This window comes from Epinephelus fuscoguttatus, linkage group LG13 (genome assembly GCF_011397635.1).
Source record: "Epinephelus fuscoguttatus linkage group LG13, E.fuscoguttatus.final_Chr_v1".
NCBI lineage: Eukaryota > Metazoa > Chordata > Actinopteri > Perciformes > Serranidae > Epinephelus > Epinephelus fuscoguttatus.
Window position 1 is genome coordinate 40,990,940 of NC_064764.1, and position 25,778 is coordinate 41,016,717.

The 25,778-nt window shown below is 41.6% G+C and overlaps 5 protein-coding genes across 12 annotated transcripts in view; 4 read left to right on the forward strand and 1 right to left on the reverse strand.

The window, feature by feature from the left end:
* The first annotated feature begins 230 nt into the window (after positions 1-230).
* On the forward strand, positions 231-7,371 carry LOC125899333 (gamma-crystallin M2-like). 3 transcript variants are annotated; one of them, XR_007450715.1, is made up of 4 exons: positions 231-270; positions 581-823; positions 6,196-6,561; positions 7,307-7,371. XR_007450715.1 is itself a non-coding variant. In XM_049593544.1 (3 exons), exons 1-3 carry the CDS (start codon positions 241-243, stop codon positions 6,466-6,468), a joined length of 546 nt encoding a protein of 181 aa, XP_049449501.1. In that variant the 5' UTR covers positions 231-240; the 3' UTR covers positions 6,469-6,851. The 3 variants fall into 3 exon arrangements, 1 of the variants encoding a protein (XP_049449501.1); XR_007450716.1 differs by having other exon boundaries at positions 7,312-7,369; XM_049593544.1 differs by lacking the exon at positions 7,307-7,371 and having other exon boundaries at positions 6,196-6,851.
* On the forward strand, positions 7,308-8,291 carry LOC125899340 (gamma-crystallin M2-like). Its single transcript, XM_049593552.1, has 3 exons — positions 7,308-7,375; positions 7,516-7,758; positions 7,945-8,291. The coding sequence occupies exons 1-3, from the start codon at positions 7,367-7,369 to the stop codon at positions 8,215-8,217; spliced, it is 525 nt and encodes a 174-aa protein (XP_049449509.1). The 5' UTR covers positions 7,308-7,366; the 3' UTR covers positions 8,218-8,291.
* A 447-nt stretch (positions 8,292-8,738) lies between these two features.
* Positions 8,739-11,336, forward strand: LOC125899533 (gamma-crystallin M2-like). Its single transcript, XM_049593925.1, has 4 exons — positions 8,739-8,787; positions 10,433-10,476; positions 10,595-10,837; positions 11,000-11,336. The coding sequence occupies exons 1-4, from the start codon at positions 8,739-8,741 to the stop codon at positions 11,270-11,272; spliced, it is 609 nt and encodes a 202-aa protein (XP_049449882.1). The 3' UTR covers positions 11,273-11,336.
* A 2,995-nt stretch (positions 11,337-14,331) lies between these two features.
* LOC125899336 (gamma-crystallin M1) lies at positions 14,332-15,156 on the forward strand. Its single transcript, XM_049593546.1, has 3 exons — positions 14,332-14,379; positions 14,493-14,744; positions 14,833-15,156. Exons 1-3 carry the CDS (start codon positions 14,371-14,373, stop codon positions 15,106-15,108), a joined length of 537 nt encoding a protein of 178 aa, XP_049449503.1. The 5' UTR covers positions 14,332-14,370; the 3' UTR covers positions 15,109-15,156.
* A 2,443-nt stretch (positions 15,157-17,599) lies between these two features.
* Positions 17,600-25,778, reverse strand: part of LOC125899331 (gamma-crystallin M3-like) — a 51,924-nt gene continuing 43,745 nt past the window's right edge. For 3 of the 6 annotated variants that reach the window (XM_049593539.1, XM_049593537.1, XM_049593541.1), the window contains exon 4: positions 17,600-17,747. In XM_049593539.1, coding sequence (XP_049449496.1) covers positions 17,655-17,747 — 93 coding nt within the window. In that variant the 3' untranslated portion in view covers positions 17,600-17,654. The remainder of the gene's footprint in view (positions 17,748-25,778) is intronic. The other 3 variants (XM_049593542.1, XM_049593538.1, XM_049593535.1) reach the window with 1 other exon arrangement.

The window sequence follows — 25,778 nt, forward strand, 5'->3', positions numbered from 1 at the left end:
ACGTTTCATTACAAAACCCTCCTGCCACAACACCACACCAACCCCAAACAACCTGTCAGCTCTCACCTGTACAAATACAACTCCTAAACATCTCTTCAGGGCAACACTGCGGCACAAACGCCAAAGATTCCTGGCTATTACAATATGAATGACACGTGCAGAGTCTGCATTTCACATTCACTATATATGTGACAGGTGGGAGTCTTCAAAAAGCTGGATGGATCACACAGGGCAAGGCACATGGCAGGCAATCGGGCCAACATGGGGAAGGTAAACATGACAGCTCTCAGGAGGGCAGGAAAGGGATGGCAGGACATGTTCATGTGGATACGGGATGGAAGACATGCTCTTATTGTGAAGTACACAAAGTGCAAACAGGCCTCCAGGCTTTTATTTTGAACTCTTGAGCTTCATTACTGGTTATTTTTTCAAACTAAGGGAGGAAAATGTAGATTGAAAACATTAAAATACCCAGAAAATTGTCAGTAATGCAAATTTCACTACATATTTCTTTATGTTTATCAGATTTTGCAGCATGATCAGCAACAAAAATTAAAACCAGTGCATTATTTGTGTCTAGATTATCTTCTATGAGGACAAAAACTTCTCTGGGCGCCATTTTGAGTGCAGCAGTGACTGTGCAGACCTGATGTGTCTCATCAAACGCTGCAACTCCATCAAGGTGGAGGGTGGCTGTTTCATGATCTACGAGAAACCCAACTACACTGGGAACCAGTACTACCTGAGGAGAGGAGACTATCCTGACTTTTATCACTGGATGGGTGCCAACGACTCGGTCTGCTCCTGTCGCCTCATCGCCATGGTGAGCTCCTGTTTTTGGGAACATGTACACCAACACTTACCATTTGTTGCATCATTTATTGAGCCGTATAATTCTATTAAATATAAGATGAGATAAAATAAGATAAAGCTTTATTAATTATTTGGAGGGGGATAATGTCCGTGGTTTTCATTGTCTGACGATGTTGCTACACTTGATTTGATGCACCAGAACAATTCATCCTTACATTAACCAGGTGTCCATCTAAATGAAGCACAAATTTTAACTGAATTTTCAGAAAACTGACGAAAGGAAATGTCAGTTTATGATAGTTTCCACCCCTGACTGTGATGTGAATGTAAGGAGTTTGCTCAGTAAGATATACAGTTCCATCAGGAGAGACAGAAGAGTGAAGTAAAGATAATATTTAATGCAGAATATGAGTGAACAGATTAACAGATGATTTGTGCTGATTAAGATTTAACAGAAGTCTTTGGCGCTCGGACACCAGGACGAGATATTTTATAATCGAGGGACATCTGAGCAGCAGCAGCAGGATAAATCCCTCTGTGGAGTCCAGACACTGGTGGAGGTGGCTGATGACTCTGAGGCTGGTGGCTGCTGAGGCAGATGAGGCTGATGAATCCATAAAGACTAGGTGGTGATGAGGAGGTGGAGGGCGCACATGGCTGAAGAACCAAATTTAAAATGAGGAGCAGTAAGATGATAGGCTGACAGAGAAGGTGTGTCGCTGTGCTATTGGCTGATTGAGTCATCAGCTGAAAAACAGCTGACAGACAATGACAGCTAGAGAGCAAGGAGTGAATGGTAGGAAGAGAGAAGACAACTTACAGCCTGAGTATGAAATGTTTTGTCTTCCTGAGTGAAGTTTTGCTAGAGCTTCATTAGGTCTGGGGTGTCAAACATACAGTCTATGGGCCAGAATCGGCCCACCAACGGGTCCAATCCAGCCCAGATGACACACTTGTGAAGGCCAAGAGGTGCCAGGCTTCAGAAGCTGAGGCTCTTCCACCAGAATACAGTTCTCTGAAAAAAAAATAGACAAATAAAGATGCCAGTGGTGTGTGTGTGTGTGTGTGTGTGTGCCTTATAACTACTAACTAGCGTGCACTGGGGCCCGTCGTAACTAACTCACGCCACTGGTTGCGGAGGTTAGGTTTGGCAAGTAAAGTTACTGTGGTTAGGTTTAGCAACAGAAATGTGGTGAGGGTGTACCTTAAAGTGACTGAAAGTTCACTCAAAGCTCACCCGGTTCCAAATGCTCATCTTCTGGGGAGAGTCCTGTGTTTTGTGACCCATCCACCACTTCAACCTGCCTCCTTATAAGATTACTCGGATGCATTGGTCACATGATAGCAACCTTCCAAAAGACGTGGGTTATGCATGATTTACTGGCTCATGATTGCATGGGATGTGTACGAAATTGGGTGCTTTATTTTTCATAGGAAAACGTACAAACAGTTCGTAAGAACAGCCTATTTCAACCTGTCTCCTATCGTCCTAAATTTGTTTCAAGTGACTAGTGACATAAAAATATGTCACTAGTATATTGTGAGAACAAGCAGCGATCTCATAACGTGCCTGAAATCTCGTGAGCTCTACTCCAGGTGGAGGTGTCTCGTCCTCGGTCACATCCAGACCTTGAAAATAAGGCTGCAACCAGTCCCATTCCTTGCAACAGAGGCATTCCTCTTCTGTGGGCACTGGGGCACAGCATTCACAGGTACACCACCAATCTCCAGAGCTACACAGCCTTGCAGCAGCCATTCCTCCTCTCTCATCCTCTACCTGTTGCACCTCTCTCTCTCTCCTCCTCCATTCTTCAGTTTCACGAAGCTCTTCGTCAGTGTATTCTGGCTCAAATAAATAAGGGCGGCCATCAAACTCTGCAAAATCAAATTCCTCCACCACAAAGTCAAAGTCTGGCAAAAAGTCAGCCATTATTCTATAAATCGTTCATAAAATAAATGAATGAACTTTTCAGGCTACTGTCCGGTTCTACCTTCCAGCTGTTGCTGCTTGTTCTCGCGAGATTTCAGGCACACTATGAGATCGCTGCTTGTTCTCATGATATTTCGGCTGTGCTTTGGAAAGCAGAGCTAGATGGTAAACAAACATGGCAGCACACCGGTAAGGTAAGACAACACGTTTACATGTCGTTTTCTATATGTTCTCTGACATTTATCCTAACGATATGAGGCGGTCTTTGTGGAGAAAAAGCTTGTTTAGTGGACTAACTTTGCACTTGAAGGTTGCCCGTTCACTTACGTTTTAACAGGTCTGACGCTACTATGCGCCCCGGCTGTATCTAGGCTAACGGCTAACATGCTAACTATTATTTTTATGTCACTAGTCACTTGAAACAAATTTAGGACGACAGGAGACAGGTTGAAATAAACCGAAATTTCCCTTTAAGGCACTGCTACTCTGACTCATGATTAGATTGTGGCTATGAGCCTACCATTGGGTGGCTTACTTATGTACATGCCACAGAAAACAGGACAACCCCCCCCCCCGACCTACATGCTGAAAATGGCAAGTTTTGAAGAAGTGTCAATTGAGCAGTGAGGCAGGCCTGCTTTGTTCTCTTCTTTACTTCTTGTAAAGATCTACAACAAATAAAACAACTTGTGATCACACCTCGGAAAACCCATAGGACGGGTCCCTTGAGTCAGGTCCTACAGAGGCTAGGCAAGACTACTTCCTAGCACTCGTAGAGCACATACTGGAACCGTCTAGCAGGTGTCCAGATGTGTGTCAATGAAGAGGCCCCACCTTCAATTCTTGTAAATCGTGCACAAAGAATTATGGGTACTTAATGCTTGCTGAGGATGCACATATGCAACCTTGAAAATTCTCTGAAGGAAGGACCTCAGTTGGATTCAGAGGATCCTTGACAATGGAACAGTCCTTCGGTGGGAGTCAATGGTGTAGCTCCCTTGAAATTCAGCTGTTTAAGGATCCCTTGAGGGGCACCATCACTATCCATGTGGCAGGACTCTCATGCCTGATGTTGATTGGTTTTCTGACATGGCCAGTTGGAGTTGATTTGCCACATCTTTTATCTGTGGCAATGCCATGCACCAGCGACATTGACTTCACAAATGCACCGATCTGTTCCACTTCACACCAGCTTCTGTGGTATCACTGTCATAATGTTCTGCTGGAGCCTAACACAGCCAGCAAATCGCCTATGGTTTTAATGCATCCAGTGGGCTCCTCCAGAGCTAAAGCATAGGCAGACTTTACATCCAGGGCACCGATTATCAAATTATGTTTGATTCTTTTATCAGTAAAAGGTTAATCACACAGTGACAAACAACTGTTTATGTTATTTTGTATCACTTTATTTTTTGGAGCCATTTATTGACAGTGGTCACCTCCCCACATTTAAATGTTCCACCAAAACAAGTTCACCCTGACACTATTTTGCAAGGGCACTGTTGCTGCCTCCTGGGCTTAGTACTGCCCAAGATGACTGTGATTGGTTTAAAGAAACACAAACAAGCTGGAGTGTTTTTTCCCCATGTAGCAAAAAGATAATCAGTGATTCCAGACCTTTCTCTAGTGCAGTGGAGACAGGTCTGAGGCACTGCCAAACTTCTGCAAATGGTTTAAAAGGCAGGGGAAAACGGGGGAAACAAAGGGGAAAAATGTGCGTCCTCGATAGCTTTTACTTCAGCTTGGTGTGATGATGCCAGCGTTAGTACAAGTGTACCCTGGAAATCCAGAGTTCTCGCGAGAGCACAATTTGAATTTGCTCAGCGAGTCACTCTGGCAATCAGTAATGATGCTCATTACCCATGCCGTTGGAGCCGAGCTGCACCAATCACATCGGTGTATCTGATATAGGCGGGCCAGAGGTGAGCTAAACAGATGACGACAGCGCTGCGATGACGAAGTCCGGAATCAGTCAGTAAACATTGCAAGATGGCTACGGATGAACACCAGTTGTTTGAAACGGCTTTGGCCGCTACAATGAACGAGTTAGACTTGGCTTTTTCTCTAAAAGAGGAACAGAAGACGGCGCTCGAGTCTTTCCTTTGCAAGAAGGACGTTTTTGCTGTTTTGCCGACCGGAAGAGTCTAATCTGTTGTTCCGATTGGTCGTAGTGTTATCCAATTGCGTGCAGTGATATTTACAAATGCATACTTGGTGCCGCCCCTCGAGTTGGGCCATTTTCATTACTCATAGCCAGACCCTAAATCTTTCTAGATTTGGGTCTGGATTTCCAGGCTAACACAAGAGTGGAAATGTATGGAAAACTGTACGTGAAATGACAGTGAGCAGTGAACTGACTGAATGCGCCAAACATTTTGTTAAAATTGCACTTATTTCTCTTAAGACATACCAGGCTGTTAATCTGTTTTGTAGATGGATTAACATTTTCAGAATGTACTTCTTTACCCTAAAGGAAGGGAAACATTTGGAGCTGTTGTTGTTCATATGTTATAACGCAATGGTTTTACTGGTCCCGCCCACTTGAGCTCAAATTGGGATGTATGTTGCCCATGAACTAAAGTTGATAGGTGGTGCTAATTCAGGTGCCAATGTACAGTTGCAGAGGAAAAGGATGCAATGACATGAGGTCATGAAAAGGCCTCCTGGGTGGCAGGTGAAGTGAATAACATTGATCATGTTTCAAATGCAAACTTTGGGTTCTGGCATTCATGTGGATGCCACTTTATACGCTCCACCCAAACACTGTTGCAGATCAAGTACACCCCCTCATGGCAACAGCACTTCACGATGGAAGTGGCCCCCCATCAGGACAATGCACCATGTTACACATGACCTGATGAACGTGACATTGACCTGGCCTCCAAAGTCCTCAGGTTCCGATCTGATCGAGCATCTGTGGGATATGCCGGTACCCCTGAGGTACCCCCGATCAATGTTGGGGCCTCCTTGGATCAGACTTGGCCCTGATCTTTGGAGGCATGGACACAGGACCTCGTGGGGTATCCTGCTGTGTCTGGCACCAGGGCGTTGGTGACAGATCTTTTGAGCTGTAGGTTATGAGGTGAGGTACCAGAACATCCCACGGATGCTTGATCAGATCGGGATTTGGTGAAATTAGGAGGCCACGTTGACACCTTGAGCTCTTTGTCACGTTCTTTGGGCCATACTTGAAAAGTTTTTGGTGCATTGTCCTGTAGAGGGTACCACTGCCACCGGGGAGTGCCGTTGCCATGAGGGGGTGTACTTGGTCTCCAATGGTGCATCAAGTGGCATCCACATGAATGCCATGACCCAAGGTTTCCCAGCAGTTAATCATTTCACCTGTCTGTGGCTTTAATGTTTTGGCTGATTGCTGTAAATATATTTATAACTATGGCTGGATGTGTTTCTGAGCACTTTACTAATTGATGACATTCTCCTGTTCTAACCAGAAACCTGGGTCATTCAACATGCGCCTGTATGAGCGCCTTGAGTTTGGAGGCCAGATGATGGACCTGATGGAGGACTGTCCCAGTGTCATGGACCGCTTCCACGTAAATGACATCTTCTCCTGCAACGTGACCGAGGGCAACTGGCTCTTCTATGAGCAGCCGAACTACCGGGGCAGGATGTACCTGATCAGGCCCGGAGAGTACAAGAGGTTTAGCGAGTGGGGTGGCAGGAGCGCTAGGGTCGGCTCCATCAGACGCATCCTGGACTATTGAACTGTTTTGGGGGATCCCACAGCTGAATGGAGGTTTTGGGAAGGCTTCATGCTCAGATAAGGACCTACGAGACTATAGAAAGTACAACATACTGTAAGAGACGCTCAGTTTGACTGTTCTTGGGTAAAATTTGGTCATTTTTCTTCAAGGATTGGGACAAAACTTGAAAAACAAATGGTTATAAGAAAGGTCTGATTTTAGGATGGATTCAAAATTATTGCTAATCACCAACCACACATCAAGAACACCAACAACACTTTTGGACCTGCTGTTGATCAAACACTCACCATCGTAATAAAGTAATTGCAAAATGGAGTCTTAAATGTCCATTCAGTTGTGGGCAGGGCCTTTAGACATTTGCATGAGTTGTGAACACTGTAAACTTTCGGGCTATTGTACAACTGCAATGATTATATCTTATCTATGATGAGTCAGAGATGTATGTAAATCCTATAAACATCTTATTCTACCTCAGGAATTATGTTGACCCATGTCTGTTCCCGATTAAAGAATAAAAAATATCTCCAAATATCTCTTTAGTTGTTAGATATACAGATTATCATGTGTCGGCCTCATTAAATATCAATTTAATCTTGCTGATGCTGTGCAGTGCACGTCTTTTGTACAGTGGCATTTTCTGGGGGTAAATTGTGATGAACATGGAGGAAAGAACAATAACTCATCACACACCAAGAGTCATCTATACATAAACAGATTTTTCGAACCCACGTGCACACCCCCACCCCGGATCCATCATCACAGTGCGGGATATATTTGAATGACAATGCTTTATGCTGTGCAATCACACAGCTGCCCTTTCTGTCTTTTTTTTATAAAGCACAGTGGCTTGGCTCAGAGACAGCATTGAGGGCTTATACAGTCTGATGCCAACATAACCATGGGAAAGGTAAAGAAAATTAACCACACTTTAACACACATTTTCCACACTCCTGTATTTCCTGTACACAATTTTAAGTTTTCTTACCTCTGCACCACTAGACATCCACGGAAACGATCTTTACGCCTGTGCAATGATTGCTTTTGCAGATCATATTTTACGAAGACAGAAACTTCCAGGGGCGCTCTCACGAGTGCAGCAGCGACTCTGCAGACCTTCACTCCTACTTCAACAGATGCAACTCCATCAGGGTGGAGAGTGGCTGCTTCATGGTGTACGAGAGGCCCAACTACATGGGCAACCAGTACTACCTGAAGAGGGGGGAGTACAGTGATAACCAGCGCATGCTTGGCATGAGTGACTGTGTCCGATCTTGCCGTATGATCCCCCAGGTTGGTCAGACAGGCTGAGATTTTGTACAACGGTGCTGTAAAAATAGACACTGTTAAATGCTTTGTTTTTGCAAATTAACCATAGCGATGTACCTGATTATTTCGGCACTTAAAACCAAATAAAATACCATATTACATATTATTATTGTGCTGCACATTGTAACAGATGTTTCCTTCCTGTGACAGCACCGAGGCTCCTTCAGGATGAGACTTTACGAAAACTTCGACATGTCTGGCCAGATGCACGAGCTGATGGAAGACTGCCCAGACGTCCAGGACCGCCTTAGCATGTCTGAATTCAACTCCTGTAACGTGATGGACGGCCACTGGCTGCTGTACGACCAACCCCACTACAAGGGCAGAGCGTACTACCTGAGGCCGGGAGAGTACCGGAGATACAGCGACTGGGGAGGAGTCAGCCCGAGAGTTGGCTCCATCAGAAGAATCACAGACTTCTAAAGTTCGCTTCAGTGCATCTTTCCTTGAGTTTAATTGTCTGTTTTACCAATAAATGTCAACTGCTTCATGAAAAACATTCACATTTTATTCTGTGTATCTAACACCTCTCAGCCTCATGACTGAACAAAGATTTATTGACAGTTTGTAAAACACCTCTTGAATATGAGAGTGCAGAGTTTTTCTTGCTGCTGGTTGTTACACTTGTGACTTTAATCTACTGTCTGGCTAAACAATGTATGTACCGCAGCTTCTGGTCAGCTCCTACAGTGTAGTTTAATCTCCTCTATGCTAGGCTTCCATACCAAACAAAACATGAGTTGCCCTCTCCCACTTTTCGCCCCTGATGGGATAAGCCAGTCTCTATACGGGCAGGATTTATCCATATGATCAGAGAGTAGCAACACAGACTGGAGAGTGTGGGACGGTAAACTGACGTCGGAGTGTGAACTGAAAGTTAAAAATAAGTCTGGACAGACTCAACAGAAAATCACAGAGTGTGAGACAAACAGAAAAAGATCAGGATGGATCTGGTGAAGCAGGAAACATGCAGGCGCTGTCTCAAAGTGACATGTAACAAAATGAATGAGCACATATGTGTCGAGGCACAACATAAAAACATGTTCAGCCCCACTCTTACAGTTTGATCAAATAATAAATGAATGAGTAAACTCAAGATGATGATTGTCATATTTGATTAATTATAATTTAATATCATGACTGACATGTAATTACCAAAACTTTAATATACCATAAAATATACCTATAAAATTATAACAATCATTCTTATATATTCATACATTGTCATATATTTTGTTTACAGTTTGCGAAACTCGATTTGTCAGGTCCGCTTTGCAGTCTGAGCAGTTCTGAGATATTGAGCTTCAAAGTTACTAATATGAACCTTTTTGTTTTCCAAATAAAAAGATTAAAAAATTAATCTTATGCTATGTTGTAATGTCACATTATGTTACGTTAATGTATGAATAACTCAATTTTGACAAAAATGTCAGAGTGAACCTTAAAGTTACAAGTTGTCTTAATAATTTAAAAAAGACTTAATATTAAATATATATATATATATATATATATATATATATATATATATGTATATTTAAAAAAGATCCTTAGCATAACAGTCCAAAAACTTTTTTTCAAAGAAAAAACACATAAAAGTTTTCTCTGTATGTCACTTTCATAATGAAAATTAATAATCACAATTATTTATTTTCTAGCTAAATAATATGTTGCATTAATATCAAACATCCGTGACAACCCTAACAACATTTCAACATAACATTTTAAGATTTTTATAACTAATACAGATGTGTGTCCATACATTTAACGTCTATAGTCTGAAGTTATAAATTAAATGAATACACAGATGAACCTCAGATATCAATGTTGTGATATCTTTGTCTTTGTTCATGTATAAATGTATTCTGTTTTTACTCGTGTGGCACCATACCACCAATATTTTCTGTGACACCATGATGGAGAATATCTTCCATTATAGATGTACATAAACACAAACAATACACACAACCAAAACTCAAGACCACATACTCCTTTTGCCTTGTAATATTTTTTGGGGAAGCCTTCAAAGAGTCAAACATGGCTGTGATACATCAGGGGAATTGTAGTCCATTAAGTCAAAACTGCCAGTTGAGGAAACACGCTGCACTACACCTGAAGCTGGAGGTAAATGTGGTGTTAGTACATGAAGTAAAAAGCATCCCACACACACACACACACACACACACACACACACACACACACACACACACACACAGGTTACATCCTAACAATGTTCAAATCCTGATAAAATCCTTCTGTCCAGTGCAGCTCACAGACCAACAGCTCCGTACACACTTACTTATTTGCATACAGTGGGGCTGCTCAGGTAGAGCAGGTAGAGGGAGACTGAATGGCTTCCTGCTCTGTTATGCAACATATTTAATGCGAAAGGGCTGTTCCATATTGTTCTGCAGCCATTGTCCGCTGGATGTGTGGATACCATACTAGTCCTTTCCTTTGTCCATGCGTGTCAAAACACCAAACCAGTTAATTATTTATCCTTTTTTTCAAATACAAATCCATATTTCTGACCCAATGTTGTGCTCCAACAAAAAGGTAAACATGTGCCAGTAGCCTGCAATTATAACTATGCTAGAATTTGAATAACAATACTTTGTTTGTGAGGAGGTAGTATAAAAAGCCCTGAAAACATGGGGAATCTCTCCAACGGAGACCATGGGCAAGGTAAGTACTGTTTTTCCTCTCTGCTCACATTCAATGAAAGTTGCCACACAGCTTTTTTAATCTGCTCCCAGTTTGTTTTATGTTGTGCTGAATTCTGTTTCCTCTCACCCTCCACCAGATTATCTTTTACGAGGACAAGAACTTCCAGGGTCGGAGCTATGAGTGCAGCAATGACTGCACGGACCTTCACTCGTACTTCAGCCGCTGTAACTCCATCAGGGTGGAGAGCGGCTGCTTCATGATCTATGAGCGACCCAACTTCATGGGCCACCAGTACTTCATGAGGAGGGGGGAGTATTCCGACTACCAGAGGTGGATGGGCTTCAGTAGCTGTATCCGCTCGTGCAGGATGATTCCGCTGGTAAGTGACAAAGAAGACGATGAAAGACCGCCGAAGAAATGATTCACTTTCAATTTGGCTTTGAAGTTTCTAATCAGTAAAGACTCAGTAAGTCAGTAAACACTTCTCAAGTTTGATGAGCTCGTGGTAACAGACGACATATCTTCTCCTTTGGTCCCACAGTATCGAGGCTCCTACAGATTGCGTATCTACGAGAAGCCCGACTTCAGCGGTCACATGATGGAGTTCATGGATGACTGTCCCTGTGTGTCTGACCGTTTCCATCACCGCCACGTCTACTCCAGTAATGTTATGAATGGCTTCTGGATCTTCTACGAGTACCCCAACTACCGAGGCAGACAGTACTTCCTGAGACCCGGAGAGTACAGGAGGTACCGCGACTGGTGCGCCACCTGCGCCATCGTCGGCTCCTTCAGGAGGGTCACCGAATTTTAGCCATTGAGCGAAGCCTTGCTGTAAATATCAAACACTTTGTTTATTAAAGATGTTGAATTTTTAATCTCCTTCGTGAATGTGTTTTGATTGATGTGTGACCTCGTTCTTCGACTGTGAGGACATACAAGGAGCCGTAGAAAGACAATAAAATGGCTGCCAAGACTTTAACTGTGTGGACTGCAGATCTGATGCTCAGTTTGTGACTTTTATGTATGCTGCTGTCTCGGCCAGGTCTCCCTTGAAAAAGAGATCATTGATCTCAACGGGATTTACCTGGTTGAAAAAGGGTTAAATAAAAATGATAAAAAATAAAAACATGAGAGTTAAAATAACTGAGTAGTAAGAGGTGCAAAGTATCACTGCAGCTGGTCTAAAACAATAAACTACCCATCAAAGAGGGCAACATTTGTAAAATCGTTTCTTCTGTGATTCTTGTTTTGACTCATGCACTTGTACAATATTAATTATAAATCATTATATTATACACCACTAAATTGTTACATAGTTTACACACATTTGTACACAGTCCCCCATATTTTATTGGTCGTGAAAAACATCATTTAGCATCATTATTATTCAGACTTAATTTATTTTCTTGTATCTAAAAGTAGAGTGGGAGTTTTATGATTTTTCTGTGGGTTGAAAATATGCTAAATCAACAAAAACCTGGCTCTATGATGTCATTATGTGCTCTCTACCAAATGTATTACCATTAGAAATGTTTTTATTTGAAGAGGGAGGGACACAGAGGGTGTGTTTGTAAATCCAATTTGACGCTTTACACTAGAATAAGAGCGCTGTTGTTCAAAGAAATATTTCTAAATATATTTCAATATGAATTAACAAATGGTTAAATTAATCACACACTCACTCGGCTTTGCGCTCTGCTGCTCTGAGAGTGTGGTGCTCTGAATAACGACGGTACAGTCCGACAGCGCTCTGAATTCATGAACGGTCCAGTTTGTACCCCATCATGATTGAAGGGGAAAGAGAAAGAGATACATATCATATCAACACTTTATTCCAGACTTAGAGGCAGTCCATTACTTTTAGGAGCAGTTATAAAATTAAGTTTGGACTGTTTATCAAACAAATGACAGAAAAATAACATTACACGTTGAAAACTGTAACTCAAGTAATGAAAGCTGGAATCACTCGTCCATGCTTTAGTAAATGAAGCAGGTGAAAGCAGGAGAGAGTCAATGTCTCATTAGTGAGAGACGACTTCACTACGCTAGAAATCCTGCAGAACAATGTTGTCACCACCGACTTCTTTTTTCACCTTGCAGGCTGAGGAACTTCTTTGAGAACATTTATACTTTTTTGGTCACACTTGAGCAAAGCTTCGCTCTGAATCTTATTTTTGTGATTTTTATTAAAAAGAAAACAACAAAAACAAAACAACAAACAGTTATTTCAAAGCTTAAGTTTGGTGGTATCGTCCATTTCAGTCAGTATTTGCATTAGTGTGTTTCATCATTTAGCCAAACCTGCACAAGTCAGTTTGATAATCCAGTTGTTGAGTCCACTTATTGGCTGGTCAAACGATTTCAGTGACAACATCAGATCAGTGTCCAAATAAACCAGTTCATTGGCCAGTGTTTTATCTGAAGTAACTGCAAAGTTTAAAATGAATTTCCAGAAAATCAGCAAAAGAAAATGCTAATTAATGCACCTTTCTGTCCAGTCTGTACTCGAGTGTGAATATTAGCAGTCGGCGCATTGAGGTAAAAAAAATTCAGGTGCAATTAAACGACTGCAGAAAAAGAAACGAGTGGAATTTTTCATCTCCTCATTGGACATTTGAGTCATGCGTCACGTATGTCGTGATTTGTTTATCTAAGTCTGTGTTCTTTGCACCTTGTTGCAGCCATACACCAACTGTTTGCAATATTTTTCTGAATCTCACTCAGGTTTTTTTCTAATTGTAAATCATATCTTTTGTCTCTGTACTCTATAAATCGGTATCCTTCATTATGTTTTTGATATTTCATTGTTCTGCAAAGCAGTTTGAATTTCCCTGCTGTATGAAATGTGCTGTACAGATCAAGTTGCCTTGGCTTATGACATCAGCCTCGTCCAGTGCTGAGTTAAGGTACGTTATATATAATTAACACATCAATTTTTATCATTTGATTTGTAGAAGTTTCTCTCCTTGTTCATAAATCCTTCATACTCCATGTGTTAAAATCACAATTCATAATAAATTCATAATTTAATTCTTCATCAACCGAGACATTAATACAAACTCAGGGCTACTTCATCTCATCGTGGCTGTCAGACTTCTTCTATAAATAAACTTTAAATTACTTGAAAGACTTTATATGTGACGACTTTTAATGTGTTGACCAGCCTTTAGAAAAAAGAGTTAACTGTCAAACAGACTTTAACACTACTCTCAAACAATCTATAGGATAACTAACTGCACTTCATTAATTACTGTTTTAACACCTTATTTTCTCATTAACTTTTTGGAGATTTATAAATCCTATGAAATGAGCAGTTCAGTTGCTGAGTCTTGTTTGGCTGCAGTCTGTGTTTCTTTTAAAATAGTTGTTATGCTCAAGTTAAATGTGACATGTTGCTACAAACAGCCTTTTAAATAAAAAATGATTTACGTGAGATTGCATAATCAACATTCTGTCAATTAACACGACAGGATTTTTTTTATCAGTCGAGGGGAGACTGCTGTGAAAAACACAAAAATACAAAGTCACTCTGTTTATTTCTTTATACTTAGTGAATATTTGTCCAGGTTCTGGGTTTCTCATGGGTTTGTCGGGGACGCTGCCTGCTGTCACGTTCTTTGATGGTCAGACCATATGTGGAGAACGTTCTGACTGAGAATAGAACACACACAAAGCTTATGCTTATAATGGACAATGCAGATGACGGCTGCCAGAAAAGGATGGATGGAGAACCATTGTTAACACATTTATAGACCCCGTTCAGCAAAAGTCATACTGCTAATTCATCAGCTTTGCACATTTGAATAACAACACATCATGGCCCCTGGGCTTTTGTATAAAAGGGCTCCAGAGTCAATGAGTTGGCAGAGCAAGTTGAACCATCCACTGGTAACCACCTAAACCACCATCATGGGCAAGGTAATGGGATGTTTACTTGTGTTGTTACATATCTACAAATAATTTTTACACTGCCAAATACATCTAACAGTTAAGGTTTGCACTGATGTTTGATTCGTAAATGTCTGTTTCAGATCGTCTTCTACGAGGACAGGAACTTCCAGGGTCGCTCCTATGAGTGCATGAGCGACTGCTCTGACATGTCCTCCTACCTGAGCAGGTGCCAGTCCTGCAGGGTGGAGAGCGGCTGCTTCATGGTCTATGAGCGCCCCAACTACATGGGCATGCAGTTCTTCATGAGGAGGGGAGAGTACCATGACATGCAGCGTATGATGAGCATGGGCATGATGTTCGACAACATCAGATCCTGCAGAATGATCCCCTATGTAAGAAACCTCAGCTGTACATCCCTTTAATTCTCATATACTTTAACATATGTGGCTGTACTCACATGTTCCCTTTTCTGTCTTACAGCACAGAGGTCCATTCAGGATGAGGATCTACGAGAGGGAGAACTTCGGTGGTCAGATGAACGAGCTGATGGACGACTGCGACAACATCATGGACCGTTACCGTATGAACGACTGCATGTCCTGCCACGTGATGGACGGCCACTGGCTGATGTACGAGCAGCCCCACTACAGAGGCAGGATGATGTACCTGAGGCCCGGAGAGTACAGGAGCTTCAGGGACATGGGCATGAGCGGCATGAGGTTCATGAGCATGAGGCGTATCACCGACATGTGCTAGACTTCTGTATTTGACTCCAGTGAATAAAAACGATGTGTAATTCATAAACATGTTTGTCGAGCATTTGCTTTCTTTGTGTGGTTCGTCCTTAAAATGTTAAAAAATCCCATCACACAGCTCTGATGGTTGCTGTGGCTCCTAAACTCAAAAACAGGTCAAACTTACCTCATAGTATTTTCTAATACTGCTTGTTTACATCAAAAAATAATAATTAATTAATTTAGCTGCTCACATTTGCAGCTTTGTTTCTATTGTTATAATGAGACTGGACTCACCACTCTAGCAACGCTGCAGCATCTTTAAAGTAAACAAGGCGAGAAATGTAAACATGCCAACAATTCATTCAGATCATCTGCAGTTTTATTTGGAGGTTAAACCACAAGCTCTTTAATCAGTAATACATCACGATGTTTTGAGAGCTTTGCACACTTATCATATACATTATAAAATATAACTGATTAAAACAGTAAATAGATATCAGACACTATAAAGTAGCACAGATAGGAAACATTAGTATAGATGAATACAAAAATAAATATTAAATTCAAAACAATAATGGCTGTTAAATAAAAAGACAGGCTCAAGAATTAAATTGTAGTGCTTTTACTTTGAAAGAGACTGTATGCAAACTGTACATTTCCTGTGAAAACAGAAGTGTATTTTGAAAACAGACAATGCATGTAACAGGCTGAAGTTGACACGGCGTCCCAGAACGTTAGGACCCCCTCGAAAACGAGGTGATTCACCTCAAGGGGTTTATCCTAATAAAATAAACTTAATCATCAATGTCAACAACCAACACACCCAGAGTACACTGGATGTCATATGTGGACGTGGAAAGTCTGTAGCGCACCTCTCTCCATGGTGATACCCACACTCTGGGTCGGGAAGGCGGTGATGCATTTACAAGCTGGTTGCCAACCGCCAAAAAACGTAGAAGAAGAAGAATGCGAGACTTGTTTTGTTTCCGGTTCTGCGGAAAACTCGCACGAGTTCATAGTTTTCACCAAAGTCCGTGCATTTAGTGGAAACACACAGGATTCGTATTTCTTTTAATGCACATTTCCCAATGATTCGAATCACTTTTGGATGGAAACATAGCTAGTGACGTTGTTCATATACAGTCAATAAAATAATAAATATCATGACACATATCTGAGGATGCATACATTCTTCTCTGATATCAAAATAAATGAGCTTATATATTGTGTAAAGGCTGGGGAAAATATTCTAATGGATGACATATAGTAAACTCTGCATAATCTACAGTTCCCTAATATTAATTCCATCTGTGCAACATTATTATTATATCATGCAATGCTCACAGTTCTGTTGCAGACACTGGAAAACTGCTCTGTGGCCACCTAAGTCAAAGCATGTGTGAGTCCTTACTCTTCACCAAATACACAACATTGTGAGGAGACACAATGTGCACTTACAGATCATCAGGCCCATCTGATGATGATGATGACGATAGGAGGAGGAAGAAGAAGGTACACTTGGGGGAAAATTTTCACTCTGTTGTCAAACACACTCAGGCTCGCATGTATTAACTGGACTTATACGTACATGCATTAAATGGAGAGCTGTCAGAGTGAGGGGGCTGCCCATGGACAGGCACCCCGAGCAGTTTGGGGTTTAGTGCCTTGCTCAAGGGCACCTCAGCAGTGCCCAGGAGGTGAACTGGCACCTCTCCAGCCACCTGTCCACACTGCATATTTGGTCCAGACGTAAGTCATCGTCCAGTTCCCGACCCAGGTCCCTGTGGACTGAGCTACTGCCGCCTCTCTATGACATGATTTATTCTGAACAAATATTGTTACAATTATATGAAATGACTGATTGATTAATAATATTTAGCTGTGACCGCCTCACAGTTGTGCAGTGAGGCTCATGGTCCGCCTTGAACACTCAAAACAATACGATGTGTTTCGTGTCAAATGTATGAAACTGGTTAATTTAGCAAAAGTATTTACACAATTTTTATGCTTATTTTTCTAATTGATGTGCGAGTGTTAAATGTTTTAGATATGGACTGACTTTAGAACACAGAGAGGATACCAAGTGCCAGTGAGGGTGCACTTATCATTCATGAAACTTTGTGTTTTATGAATGAATTTCCCCTGATAACATTGATCATATTGATTCATATTAAAATTATTATTAGTGAATGATGACAAACACAACATCTGTATCGTCTCAACAGATAAACTTTTAGGCATTCTTAGTCGTCCCTGTTGGGATATGTTGCACTGTTCTGCATTAAATATGTATTAGGGTTATTAAATAATGGTTTTGTCAGACCCAACAAGGCACTGAGAGATATTTCAAAGATGGAGAAGGGCTGCCATCTGATGGTGACTGTAACACCTCAATTAAATCTTTTGAACACAAAGATCCTGCATGTGTGTTGACCTCTTAAACATGAGGTCAAGTTGTACTTCGTTGTGTGACTTTAACTTCACTCAGTAATAAGTAACAGAGGAATTCATTTAAAAGAGAATCACTAGATTTTATTCAAAATCTTGCTTTTATACACCGGTGCTCTAATAACAGGAATCCATGATACGCCTCATGCTCATGAACCTGGTGCCGCTCATGCCCATGTCCCTGAAGCTCCTGTACTCTCCGGGCCTCAGGTACAGCATCCTGCCTCTGTACTGGGGCTGCTCGTACATCAGCCAGTGGCCGTCCATCACGTTGCAGGACATGCAGTCGTTCATACGGTAACGGTCCTGCTACAGATTGCGTATCTACGAGAAGCCCGACTCATGCCAGGAGGTACCGCGACTGGTGCGCCACCTGCGCCATCGTCGGCTCCTTCATCATCCTGAACTGGCCTCTGTGCTGTAACGTGAAATGAGTGATTTAGATTATTACATTAAAATACTGGAATGATTTTTATGAAAGGTTTGATTTAAATTTAACAGGAGTTAGTGTACCATGGGGATCATGCGGCAAGACCTGATGCAATCACTCATGCCCATGCGCTGGTAGTCGGAGTACTCTCCCCTCCTGACAAAGTACTGGTTTCCCATGTAGTTGGGGCGGTCGTAGACCATGAAGCAGCCGCTCTCCACCCTGCAGGAGTGACACCTGCTCAGGTAGGAGGTCATGTCAGCGCAATCGCTGCTGGTCTCATAGGAACGACCCTGGAAGTTCCTGTCCTCGTAGAAGATGATCTGGAAAAGAAGCCATCATACTGAATAAGTTTTTTTTTTTTTGTTTTTTTTTTAAACATGGTCATAATTATGTTATAAATAACAGAAATCCAAAGCTGTACACACCTTGCCCATGGTCATGGTTACAGTTACTACTGTTTTGGCTCAAGGGGACTGCACACTTTTCTCGATGTCCCCCTGTTGCTTTTATACCTGACCTCCCACACACAGGATACATGACCCCATTGTTCAAACTCCTGACAGAGCAACATGGAGCAGAGGCCCCCGTGTTCGGTTCAATTCAAAGTGACCTTCAACAGATCGTGAATTGCGGTGGTTGCATTTGTGACAGGAGGCCCCACTTTGTATTGTCTGTGCTGCTGAGCGTGTTTACCACAAACACACCTGCCTCTAAAGGCTCATTACACAGGTTACCTTTAATCTCGTGGCTGAAACAACACAGCACAAGGTTTTCTCCCCTAAAGATAGGGTTCATGGCTGTGAACAAATGCACGACCTGCTGAGGCAGAATAAAAGTTGACTTTCGAAAAAATGACTTAACTTGGGGGCGAGGATTTATGTTATATCTTGGACATCACATAATTACAACCTGACAAAGTGAATGTAATCTACAGTATGCAATGAAAGACTTAACATAACGTGTCTGTTGTACAGTTCCCCCAATGTAAATTATGTTTTTCTAATGTCTTTTTCCTTTCTATTTATGTTATTTTTATTTATTTATTTATTGTTGCTGGTTGTGTTCCTATTTATTATTTTTTTTAATCATATTTTATTATATTTTAATTTTTTCATTATTTTTATTAGATTTTTATTGTACTTATTTTTTAATTATATTTTATTATTATTTTTTATTTATTTATTGTTGCTGGTTGTGTTCCTATTTATTCATTTTTTAATCATTATTTTATTATATTTTGTTTCATTATTTTTATTAGATTTTCTGTAACTTTATTGTATTTATTTTTTAATTATATTCATTATTTTTATTTATTTATTTACTGTTGCTGTTTGTGTTCCTATTTATTTAGTGTTTATATTTTTATTGATTTTATTATTATTATATTTATTTATCTATTTTTATGATATTTTATGATATTTTCTATTTATCTTTTTTTTTTTTTATCAGCAGTGCCCTAACTTCCTCTGGTTTGGATCACTGTAATGTTCTGTGTGTGGGAATAAACCAGTCACCCTTATCTTGCTTGCACTTGGTACAGAACACTGCTGCTAGACTTCCAACTGGGACACAGAAAACAGACCACATCCCACCTGTACTGGCGTCCCTGCACTGGTTACCAGTAAAGTAAAGGTCTGAGTTTAAGGCCTTCTGTTTGTCTTTAAAGCCTAACATGGCCTGGTACCCAAATCCATCTCTGAGCTCCTTCGCCTCTTTTCCAACCCAAGACCTCTTAGATCCTCAGACCTGCTGCTCCTGGCTGTCCCAAGATCCACAGTGCTGACGTTAAGGTACGTTATATATAATTGTGAAGTGCTCCTCCTCTGTAGACATGTTTAAATCTGAGCTGAAGACTGACATGTTTTCTAAGGCCTTTGATTGTTCTGAAGGTTTCTGTTTTATCTTTCATATGTTATTTTCAGATCGTACTACTTTATCTCCTTTTGCACTCGTTTGTTTGTGCATGTTTTTATTTTGAGAGACATATATTTATTGTGTGGTTCGTCCTTAAAATGTTAAAATCCCATCAATTTTACTGTTCTACTCTTGTTCAGTAAAATGATTTCCAGTTTGCCATCTCTGTAAAACTTCAGTACAAAGATCTGACAGAAGTATAAATACTTTTTATCTGAAAGAAATCTACATGCGCTTCATGCTCTGTGACAGAAATTCACTGTACTTAAAAATAATGTGTTTTTTACAAACTTGACATAGTCCCACTTTTGGACCACGACCCGCCAGTTGGGAACCACTGCCCTAAAACCCCACTGGCCACAGGTACAACTTTCATCACAAGATACCTCCCACATATGAGGGACATGTATTTGAAATCACCAAACATTCCTGTGCTGACGAAGAACCACAGTAACACTCTCATTTTTTATCTCAGCTAAAAAAAACATGTAACATTTAAGATGTGATAAATGTGTGGTCATCCAGCGTGTGTGTGTTCTGATGTGGCATGGACAGACCTGGACGCAGACTCAGGTAACGTTCAGAAATAACAGGATTTATTATTTGGTCACAGAGTGGAGGTGAGGATGAGGAGGAGATGGTGGAGGTCAGAGGGCAGGGAGTGTTTTGTGATGGCTGAAGAGGTTGAGACGAGGCCTGGGGGGAGCAGGGTGGTTACTTAGAGGGGCTGAGGGATTTGCAGAGGGGGCACAGGCAGGCAAATAAGGAGGCCAACCAGAGAAGATGATCCTGGAGCAGAGGGGAACAGGATTAGGCCAGGTGGGAAAAACAACATGTAGACTTGAACAAATTAGTACTGCTGCAGCTGAGTGAGTGATTTGGTGATGAGTGGATAAATGACTGGAGTAGATCTACTGGAGCTTGATGAGGGGCAGGTGTGGGTAATCAGCAGTAATCAGGAGCCAGGAGGGAGCAGAGGAGGAGAGGAGGAGAGGAAGACCACAGACACACACAGGAACACACAGGTTGACACAAGTAAAAGACCCCGGGGTCATGGCTGTGACCCTGAAACTATGCTGAGTTCAGAAGCTGTCAAATGTCAGTGTGATTCCATCCACCTGTTTTTATCTGCATTTTCAATATGTGCATAAAAACAATTAAGTGGGAATGCCATAACTTTGAAAATCTCAAATGCAATTAAATGCATTCATTCATTCGTTCATTTGTTCATGTTAGGGGTCCAAGGTGTGCTGGAGCCTGTCCCAGCTGTCACTGGGCGAGAGGCAGCGTTCACCCTGGATCACAGGGCTGACACACACACAGACAGACAACAGTTCACACTTACACTCACACCTACAGACAATTTAGAGTTACCTGTTAAACTAAAGAAGAGAGAACATGCAAACTCCACACAGAAGGGCCCCAGCTGGCCCATGGATTTGTACCCACAACCCTCTTGCGTGAGGTGACAGTGCAAACAGCTGCACCACTGTGTCACCCAACAAACTAATGAAGTGTCTAAATAATGACGTCTCCGGCTCACTTTCAACATGGCGAGTGAGGTGGTGTTGTGTTCGAGGACTGTCTCTATCATATGAAACTCCTGTAGAAAAGGGTCAGCACATGGGAAGAAAAAAGAACTTTAGGCACTCACGCATGGAGCAGGAACAAATGCACTGGAATTAAGTTAAAAAGCCGTTATTCATTGCTTTCATTAAAACAATGGACAGTTTCGACCCTTATGCACAACCCTGTACGCACACAGAGCTGTTTGTACAATTCTTTCAAGAGGACAGAGCTGTAACACCACTTGCTTAAAACTAAACTCTCTATTTCTACTGTCCAGTGTGCTCTCATGTGCCATTTTGTTGCCCCTCGTCTGCAGACCCCTGACTGGAGAATTAGCACCACCTCCTGCTTATCTTAATATACCAGCTCTTAATATTTGCATACTAGTAGTGGACGGAAAGCACATAAATTCTGATTTCCTTTTGCTGATTTTCTCTAAAACTGAAAATTAGAATTTGTGCTACATTACAAATTCACAATACACAACAACAATATGCAACACATGAATAAAATACAGATCTGGTGCACACAAGTTATAGAGAGAATAACAGAGGACCAAGAAGTGAGCCCTGCTGGACACCACAGGACAGTGAGGAGGAATCAGATACAAAGTCAACAATACAGAGTGAGAAACTCCTGTCAGAGAGATATGAAGGAAACCAGTCTAATGCTTCAGCTGATATCACGCAACCTGTTAATGAAGATCTGAGGTCCAGAGGTATGAACGCAAAACAGTCACCTCCGTTAGAGGACATTAAAATATCACTTGAAACTCTCAGAAGTACAGTTTCAGTCGAGTGCTGTTCCCTAACTCCTGACTGAAACTTGTCGAAAATATTGATCTGACCACCGAAGTTCTCCTCTCGTAGATCCTGTGTGTGTGCCATCATGGATACATTTGGTCCTGGAGACACCTGTTGTAGTGGGAACTACCGCATAAAAGTTTTGAGTATTTTGCCAGACGTATATTTTTATCTGCCTGTGGACAGATTTTGTTGCTGCGATAGTGTCACAACTGTGCAAGATGCAGTCAAGAAACTACACAGGTGTGTAGTTCAGATCACAATGAAGGCCGAGTTGGAGGATGGGTGTGATCCGAGCTCAGGTTCTGTATAGGTCCGTTTCCACTGAAGAAGTTCCTGGTACTCTTTGGGCCTGTCCTGTCGTAGAAGATGATCTGGAAAAGAAGCCATGGTTCCTGTATAAGTTAAGGGGTCTGGATGTGACCTAATCGTTGCGCGACCATTTTGACCGGGGTGACGTAGGGACGCTGTTAGCTGTTAGCCGATAGCGGTGTCTGTAATAACTCACTAAATGGCCCATGAAAAAAATATTTTCTCCAGCGGATGTCTTAGTTACAACATGATTGAGCTAACTGGAGTAGTTTCATGTCGTATCCGACAACGGGAGGCTTTTAACAGATGAAGTCCTGATGTTAGCTTTGCTGCTGCTGTTAGCTGTCCCTGTCAGCTGATGCTTTCTAGACATTGTGATTTCCCAAAACTGAATAAATACCTCACATAGCGACACAAAACTGCTTTGCTAGCTCAATCATGTTGTAACTAAGATATCCGCTGGAAAAGATATTTTTTTCACGGACCATTTAGTGAGTTTTTTTACATGGCGGTGGAAGCTATGAACGAGCTAACCCTCATCTGCTGAGTTTTAACAATGCCGGCTATTTTGTTGCTTTCTGTTGACGTCACATCCCTCCTTGAGTATATCCAATCAGCATCAAGTAATCCCCAAGCCCCAGGTTGACTTTGAAAAAATGACTTAACTTGGGGCGAGGATTTATGACTTGTTTAGCCCCTGTAAAAGTTCTGGAACTCTGTCCTTCGGGGGTGGTTCCTGTGGTGGAGACACGCACCAACAGCCCCGGCCCTGTAAAATTACCCTGGGCTAAGGGGAAGGCGATCGTGTGTTTCAGTAGCCGCCCCAAATTTCAAGTACTTTATGCCCACATTGACCCACAATATTTTTAAGTCACGGATCACTCAGTCCCAGTCTGATCCTGTGCAATCCATGGCATAATTAACAAATAAATCAGGCACCGTTCACCCACTTCACCAAACTAATCTCATGTCACTGTGTGATCCCTCAAGATGGCCTCTGAAATCAGCCATTACTGATCACTGCAAAAGAGAGAACCACATAATGAACTGGGAGGAAGCCAGAGTCATCCGCACAGAAGATAATCGTTTCCAATGCTGGATCATTTATTGTACAGCACATTGGTCAACTCTCTGCCGACCTCACCTAAACCTCTATGGATTAAGAAGGCCTCTAGTTGCTATCGTCGCGGCCCAAGCTCAGTGAACTGAGCAAAGATGGAGACCACACAAGATTTAAAGTAACTTAAACAACATTTTATTTGACACTAAGGGCCTCATTATACAGTTCTGTATATTTCTGAAAACAGGTATTTATCTTTGTGTTTGCACCTATCATTAACACGTAACCGGCGTTTTTCTCGATGAAAGCGGAGATTTTCAAAAACGGCTTCCAAAGTTAAAGTTTTTAAAAAATATCCATTTCTATGGAGATTTTGGAAAACGATGATGTTGCAACCCAGTTAGGCGCTCAGTAACCACAACAACAATGGCAGATATATGCCAGGTAAATAATGACGTCTCCGGCTCACTTTCAACATGGAGAGTGAGGACAAATGAACTTAGCACTGCTGCATCAACATCACCGCTACATCAGCGTAGAATTTGTGCTACATATGGTTGGAAACCTGACTTGTGTAAGTAACCCCAAAAAGAGCCCCCAAAATTCACAATACATAGTAAGTGCACAGCAGCTAACTATGCTACATAACGTTGAAATGTAGTTTATCATTGTTTTCATCACTAGCATCAAGAGGAAAGCAAATCAACGTTCTTCTTTGGTGTTTGACATATGGCGTATCGCCACCTACTGGCCTGGCTTGCTAACTGCAGCTGTCTCTCTAACGCAGTTGTGAGTTGACAGGCAACAGTTTGTGATTGAGGGCAGGAACTACTACAGGAACGTCCTCTCGCTCCGGCCTCTCAACCGCCGTGTCTCCACTGAGAGCGGAGTACGAGGAGTTATACAGGATCAATAAAAACCCATTTTTATTTGTATCTGTATCCGTGTAAACAAGGCCTAAAACAGAAGCATCATGATAAATTAATCTGTAGTCTGTAAGCCAGAGGCAGTGTTCAGTGTACATTGATCAAAAATTTAAATGCAACACTGTTTTTTTGGCTCTAATTTTTCACAGTTTTAAGTTAAATATTTAATTTGTTTTTTTAAGTGACCTCAATAAATTTATTTCTCTCAAATTTTGGTCCCAAATTTGTTAAAATCCATGTTAGTGAGCACTTCTCCTTTTACAAGGTAATCCATCCACCTGACAGGTGTGACGTATCAAGCTGCTGATTAAACAGCATCGTTACTACACAGGTGTGAGCCCAGGTGTGACAGGAAGCCCAAACCAAGGGGGAGATAGTGATGTGAGAGAAAAAGAGGAACCAGCCTAAATAACTGCGACCCACCCTGCACAGGTGCAAGACATCAGGTTAATTAGCTCTGCCAGTCTCTACCTGCAGACACACCTGCAAAGGGAAACATAAAGCCTGGTAAACACTGTGTTACTGTGGGCTGTCTGGCACTTGGTCAGTGACTTCTGGTGTCAGACACAAGTCGCAGAATAAATGTGATATTTCTAAAGTTTTGATAAAGTACAATTGCGACTTGCAGGTGTTTCCATTAAAAGGTGTTTTGTGTCTGAGCCGTAATTCTGGTAAAATATCATCCCACGAGACTCCACTTTGTTTGCAGAAGTAAGATGGACATTCCAAATCTCTTGCGAGCTGGAACAATCATCATGGTTGCCACTGCTGCTGTTGCAGTAGTCTACAACCGAAGATGAAGAGAGCGAGTGGTATTCCAAAGGCAAAGTTCTTATGTGTGGCAGCGACCACGGATAAAGGATTTCTGGGAGAGGATCATGAACGAGGAATTCATCAATGTCATGTCCAGTGACGTACTGTATATTTGCGAAAAAAGTGTTTCCATTACATTTTTGCGATATACTTCTATATCGACACGTCTGAAAAACCACTTCATGAGAGCGTAAAAACTTTTTCTCAATATTTGAGAGTTTTTTTTCAAAATGTAGGTGTTTCCATTACCTGTTTTTCATTGTGATAGTTAGGTTTTGCGCATTTCTAGGGTTAATGGACGCACTTACAGATGAAAAAGCCATCTTTTCATGTTCATGAAATGCGGCCGGTCACCATTATTGTTTAATGTTTACTTTCAGGGGTAAATGCAACGGGAAAACAACGAGAGTT

Excerpts from the sequence above, each read along its gene's own strand:
- LOC125899333 (XM_049593544.1), top strand. The coding sequence starts at position 241 with ATGGCAGGCAATCGGGCCAACATGGGGAAG. Across the intron at positions 271-580 it reads ATCGGGCCAACATGGGGAAG|ATTATCTTCTATGAGGACAA; the intron begins GTAAACATGACA and ends ATTTGTGTCTAG. Across the intron at positions 824-6,195 it reads CCTGTCGCCTCATCGCCATG|AAACCTGGGTCATTCAACAT; the intron begins GTGAGCTCCTGT and ends TGTTCTAACCAG.
- LOC125899340 (XM_049593552.1), top strand. Across the intron at positions 7,759-7,944 it reads CTTGCCGTATGATCCCCCAG|CACCGAGGCTCCTTCAGGAT; the intron begins GTTGGTCAGACA and ends TTCCTGTGACAG.
- LOC125899533 (XM_049593925.1), top strand. The coding sequence starts at position 8,739 with ATGGATCTGGTGAAGCAGGAAACATGCAGGCGCTGTCTCAAAGTGACA. Across the intron at positions 8,788-10,432 it reads GCGCTGTCTCAAAGTGACAT|CCCTGAAAACATGGGGAATC; the intron begins GTAACAAAATGA and ends TAGTATAAAAAG. Across the intron at positions 10,477-10,594 it reads CAACGGAGACCATGGGCAAG|ATTATCTTTTACGAGGACAA; the intron begins GTAAGTACTGTT and ends ACCCTCCACCAG.
- LOC125899336 (XM_049593546.1), top strand. Across the intron at positions 14,745-14,832 it reads CCTGCAGAATGATCCCCTAT|CACAGAGGTCCATTCAGGAT; the intron begins GTAAGAAACCTC and ends TCTGTCTTACAG.